The 6,000-nt window shown below is 51.0% G+C and overlaps 1 protein-coding gene across 8 annotated transcripts in view; it reads left to right on the forward strand.

Moving 5' to 3' along the window:
- The window catches only part of ATP9B (ATPase phospholipid transporting 9B (putative)), a 118,247-nt gene that overhangs the window by 79,882 nt on the left and 32,365 nt on the right, over positions 1 to 6,000 (forward strand). For all 8 annotated transcript variants that reach the window (XR_006680662.1, XR_006680663.1, XM_004715925.2 and 5 more), the window contains exon 13: positions 4,542 to 4,684. Coding sequence is in view for 6 of the 8 variants with exons in the window: in XM_004715925.2 (XP_004715982.2) it covers positions 4,542 to 4,684 (143 nt within the window). In the remaining 2 variants the exon portion in view is untranslated. The remainder of the gene's footprint in view (positions 1 to 4,541; positions 4,685 to 6,000) is intronic.

Consider the following 6,000-nt stretch of genomic DNA (forward strand, 5'->3'; position numbering starts at 1 on the left):
CTTCTGGGCACAGCTCTGTCAAAATGCCTTCTTGTCTTTACCCCTTAGCCAGAACCACCACTGTCCCTAAATCCCATGGGAGCTGACAGCCTCGTCTTTCTCCACCAGATCAGCTGGTGGGTTTAAACCAGGAACCTTGCAGCTAGCAGCCGATATGGAATGCACTGCACCACCAGGGCTAGGCTGTGCAAGTATTAGCACATGTGATAATTACTTCTTTAGCGAAAAACAACTCATTTCCCATATTTCAAAAGCATGTTTTTTCGTGGTAAAAAAAGTTTGAAGTTAGACAACGGCAAGGAAAAGTTAACTTTCTGTATCATCTCATTGCCTGAAGCTACAAGGGGGTCCCTCCCCCTATCAGAAAACAGCAACAACAACAACGGAAGAAAGCTCCGCTGGTTGGAGCTTTCAGTACGCATTTTTTTCTCTCTAGGCGAGCATCGAGCAACTCCCTCTGAATTAGTGCACTCAGTAGCATCGCCTGGGAAGGTTCTCTCTTGTCACAGCGGTTTTGTTTTCATAAAAGCAGTTTTGCTCGAACCTTATTTTTTGTGATGGCCAATTTAAGAGAACAGCATGAGGCTGTGAAATTTTGTTTCCTGCTTGGGGGGGGGGGGGGGTGCTCAGAAACTTGTGAAGTTGAACACAGCTTACAAAGGCAGCCCTATGGGAAAAACTCAAGTGTACAAGTGGTTTTCTCATTTCAAAAAAGGTGAAATGTCGATTGATGACAACCCTTGTCCTGGGCTCCATCAACTTCCTGAATGGACGAAAATGTTGACTCTTAGTGCATTTGGAGTTCTTCCACCAGGTCAGACTGTTAATCAGACTTTCTACTTAGAGGTTCTGAAAAAATTGTATACCGGTTTTGGGCAAAAACAGCATGCCTCTCTTGCCCCACACACTTTACTCACCTGACCTCCTTCCATGCGACCTCTTTTTGTTTCTTTGAATGAAGAGAAATATGAAAGGACAGCAATTTGACAACATAGAAGAGGTGAAGAAAACGAGGGAGATGCTGTCAGCCTTCCAAACAGATGAGTTTGAAAAATGCTTCCAAGAATGAAATCGCAGGTTTGACAAATGTATTAAGTGTAATAGAGAGTACTTTGAAGGTGATAAAGTTGTTTCATAAAAAAATTTAAATACACAGATTTGGGGGCAGGGGATTCTGGTTTGGGTGCCCCCTCGTCAATTAACCCGAGGTCTTTGGATGAGGCACACAGACTTATTAGTTTGCAGGTACACAGTCCCTGAGCGCATGCTCCCCAGTGTGGTCTGCTGTGGGTGTCGGTCACCAGTGCTCTTTCTGGTGCACAGCCAGGCACGGTGGTGAGCGAGACAGAAGCGGGGCTGCAGACATCAGCACGATCGTTTTCAGAGGCAGAGTGCGGTTTGCCGACTCAGCAGGAGGATGAGAATGGGAAAGCTCAAAGGACAGGACACGCGCTCAGATAGCTCAGTTTATGTCAGAGTGAAGCAACCGCACTGGCCTTTGCAAAGGTTCCCTTCAGTGTAGACAACAGCTGTGCACTTTAATATTTGCTGAATTTGCTTTTGTACTTGACATAGGCTAGGTTATTTCTCGTGGGTTTTGGTTTGTCTGGCAAAGTACATACATCTGGAAATACAGCTATCTGAAGTGCCCTGAGCACGTTCAAAAGTCTTTCAGAAGATGCTTACAGTGTAAGACAGGCAGTTTGACAGAAATTTCTTATCAAAATGTTGTAACTGACTTTATAGTCACTTTGTCTTTCAAAGGGCGATCTTACGAGTGCCAGCCCCATCCCCACCCTCCTCCGTGGCACCTCTTGCCTGGATGCTGCTCAGCCCAGGGCCTTGTGTCTGCAGCGCTGGGCCCAGGACAGGGGTGGGAGAGGTCGGTTCTCCTGGTAGGCATGTTCTGGTTCAGATGTGGAGTATTGTTTTAAAAGTGTCCCTGGGAGCAGTTGTGCGCGCCTATGTCGCTTTTGCACTTTGCCCATCCTGCTGCCGTGTGGGGGTGGCGGAGCTGCCCATACTTGCTGGAATGACAGTAGGGTACTGCCGGCAGCTGCACGGAGCCAGGAGATGTTGTGTTTTGCCAGTGTCTCCAGCGCCATTTGGAATTCCTCCTTCCACAGCACAGGTTGATTCCTTTGATGAAAGTACTCATGAGCGTGACTTGTGCTTCCACTTGCCCAGGATGGGCTCTAAGCTAAGCCTCCCTGGAGGAGACGTCTGTGAATGGTTTCAAGTAGAGGTGCTCCCTAGCGGGTGCTGGGGCAAGAATAACTGTAGGGCATCTCAGCGCCAAGAAAAAGCCGCTGCAGGCCGTGGAGGGCGGCTCCCTCTTTGAGTGCCACAGCTGCCAGGGGCTAGCATGGGACGGGGAGGGGTGACTCCTTGGAGCCCAGCCCTCCAGGCAGCACTGTGTGGTCAGCCATACTCCTCAGTGCAGCGCAGTCTCGGCCACCTCACCATCTGAAAGGATACGGGGCTTCGCCACTTCTTTGAAACAGCTCCCTTGGCAGTAATGCCACAGTTCCTATTTTGGCTAAAAACAGATTGCCTATCTATGACCTTATCTGCTTCTGTAATTCTCAGTATAGCAGATTTAGGGTTTTGTTTTTTTCAGAGTCGTGTTACGGTATACAGTAACCCTGGAAATGTCGTGTTGGTTACAGGTGGGCACTAACCTCAAGGTCAGCAGTTTGAATCCACCAGCCGTTCCTCGGGAGACAGTCTCAGAAACCCACAGAGGCAGGTCTCTCTTGTCCCGCAGGGGTCACTGTGTGTCAGAATCGAGTCGATGGCTGTGTGTTGAGTGCTGCTGGATGAAGGGCCTTTCTCGTAGAGCACTGCTGGCAGTCACTGGTGTGTAGATGCTGGCAGTGACCTTGCCAGCCTTGTGAAGTGGGGATGGATGCTTTAGGACAGCGGTTCTCATCCTGGGGGTCATGACTCCTTTGGGGGTCGAACAACCTTTTCACAGCGTCTGCCTGATTCCTAACAGCAGCAAAATGACAGTGATGAAATACCACGGAAATAATGTTATGGTTGGGGGCTAGCACAACATGAGAAGCTGTATGAAAGGGTCGTAGCACTGGGAAGGTGGAGAACCCCTGCTCCAGAGAGCACAAAGAAAATGGCCGTGAACATTTTCAAATTGCCAGCATTTGCCCTGTGACCCTGAGCACACTCACAGCACTTCCTGCATGGGTGCTCCTGCCTTGAATGCTGGAAGGGAGGCGAGGTCCCCTAAGCAGCTTCTCCTCCACAGACGGCGAGCTGATGCCCATCAGCCCTGGGGCAAGTCAAAGGGCAGTTGAAGGTGTTCTGGGGCATTCCTTGGCCCAGGGATCCCCCTCTGGTTCACCTGCAGGGGCTGGGGGCAGTTTCTCAGGACTCCTCAGAGTTCCTTTCTGCATCTGGAAGGAGCCCTGGCTACACAGGGCTCCGGCTCCGGCAGGTGACCCCTTGGGAGAAAGGTCTGGCCGTCCGCTTTCCCAGCCTCTGGGGCTCTGTGTCAGGGGGGTTTGGCGGCATTGGGTGGGGTGGCGGTTGGGCTGCCCCGTTGGCTCTGGCTCTTTCTCTCTTTGCTTATGCCCTACTCCAGGGCTGCTCCACCTGGTGGCACATCCACAGGGATGGGGTGGGCTTTCTTACATCCATGGTTTATAGTCAGTGGATAGCCCTTTGTTTGTGATAAACTGAACATGTTTTCTCCAATTTGTCTATCCTGACTTTTGGGGTCTTTGATGGGACAGTTTTAGTGCTAGTGACATGAACAGGGGTCCTTTCTCCTTTCTGCATCACCAGAGGACCTCCCTACCTCAGAATTGTAACCTGGACCCACATTGCCCGCCCTTTGCCCCATGCCAGCCCCTGCTGGGCTTACGCTGGGCTGTGAGCTGCAGGGCACCTGCACAGGAGAGGTGGTTGTGACCGTAGTGACACAGGTCAGCTTGGCGCTGCTGTGGAACGCTTCCCCCAGCCCACACTGGACCCCAGAGCTCTTCCACACACGTCAGCCCTGGGCACCATGCCTTGTTCAGAGTGTCCCCTCTGAGCCAGGGAGTAAGGGGCACAAGGACACAGTGCTAACACCCGTCAAGGTTCCAAACGGGCTCTTTCCCCCTGAGCACTGCAGGACTCTGCCCCTTAGCATGCCCTTTGCTCCTCCATCTCAGACTCTACCTGGCTGAGGATTGAGTCTGGGTTGTGCACCTCTGGAGCCGTGGGCTGAGCATGGTGCTATCTGGAAGGTGGGTGGTTCTGTCCCACCAGCCGCTCCTGGGCAGAAAACTGGCTATCTGCTTCCTTCGGGATGCACAGCCCCTGAAACTCCACCGCCGTCCCACTGCGTCCTACAGGGTCAGGGCGAGTCGGAATCTGCTGATAGCTGCCTGTCTCTGAGCTGTCGACCAATTCACGTACAGTCTGAAGGCCAGTGTGACCCCTTAATATTTAAAGATAATTTCCGAAACTAAGCAGAGTCCTCTAAAAGGGTGCCCTGTCCTGGGCTGTGCTGAGTGCGGTGGTGTTTTTCCTGGCAGCTTGCGCGTAAACTTGGACATGGGCAAAGCAGCCTACGGCTGGATGATCATGAGAGACAAGCACATCCCCGGGACGGTCGTCCGCACCAGCACCATCCCTGAGGAGCTGGGCCGCCTGGTGTACCTGCTGACAGACAAAACAGGTATGCACGGGGGCTCGTGAGCATGCCGCCACATGTTACACATGTTACATGTCTATGTTACACTCAGAGCAGCACGCTGCCAGAAACTGACGCACCAGCCGAGGTGTGTTCGTGTGAAATCACAGCTGCATGTGAACGTGCACATGGACGCTTGCAGTGCAGGCTTGTACACGCAGAGCAGTGCACGGCTAGAAGTCAGCATGCCAGCAGCCACGTGTGTGGGTGTGTGCCTTGTGCTGCACGCATAGCCACATCCTTGCATGTTCTCTGCAGGACCCAGAGAAGAAGGCCTAGATGAACAGGCAGGTCTATGGTGCTGGCGAACAGACTTCTTGATGGAGTCAGAACAACACAGGTGTCTGTTGTATGTGCCATTGCAGGACGGGTCGGGCACAGCTCCTGATTCAGGTGGTCTTGGCATCACCCTCGCATGGAACACGCTTCAGCCCTCAGACAGACCTGCTCCTGCGCCAACTCCTACAAGGGAGGTGTGTGCTTTTGCACCAGGACCTGGTAGAGGAGCAGCCCCAGCATTGTGTGCCCAGCAATCTGCACATCTCTCTCTCTCTCTCTCACACGCACGCACGCACGCACGCACACACCCACACACACACACACTGCAGCTGAGGGCTGAGCCACCTCACAGCAGAGCATACACACTTCCACGGCATGGAGCCTCAAGAGGGAACGCTGATGAGAGGAAAAGTTTAACCAGATTCAACTTACAGAAAAATGAAAAAGAGACAATTACACAGCTTAATGTTTAAGTTTGAGTGGTGAGTAAATTGTGATAAAAGAAAGGACAGGCGATGTTTAGATTAATGTAACTAATGTAAAAGTGCCGTGTCCTCTGTTATGTCAGCAAAGTCAACCACCCTAAAAGATGTTATGAAGAGCCACTGCACAGTAGTTCAAGATTCAGTTCTAAATGGTTGTGTACTTTGGTAAAATAGCCTAAAAATATAATAAGGAGAATAGGTATAGACAGGAACAATGAACATTTCATCGTCTCTCTAAATTGCCTATAAGCCAAGCAGGAAATTTTGATCTCATGACAATTAAGACATTTTTAACAATTCCAAAATTGTTATTATTTCGACTTCGTTCCTCAGAAGTGGGGAGCCAAGTTCGTCTTTGTAGTTTGTTCTTAGTCTGTACGCTCCGCTGAAACATGTTCACTTTGGATGACCCTGCTGGCATTTGAAATACCAGTGACATCAATTCCGGTGTCAAAGCCATACACAAGCCTCCACAGTGTGACCAAGTGGTGGATTCCAACATTAGAGAACGCATATCCGTGGTAAACTGGGGGGGGG

This window comes from Echinops telfairi, unplaced genomic scaffold (genome assembly GCF_000313985.2).
Source record: "Echinops telfairi isolate 266 unplaced genomic scaffold, ASM31398v2 ScPeMD7_7400;HRSCAF=8409, whole genome shotgun sequence".
Taxonomy (NCBI): domain Eukaryota; kingdom Metazoa; phylum Chordata; class Mammalia; order Afrosoricida; family Tenrecidae; genus Echinops; species Echinops telfairi.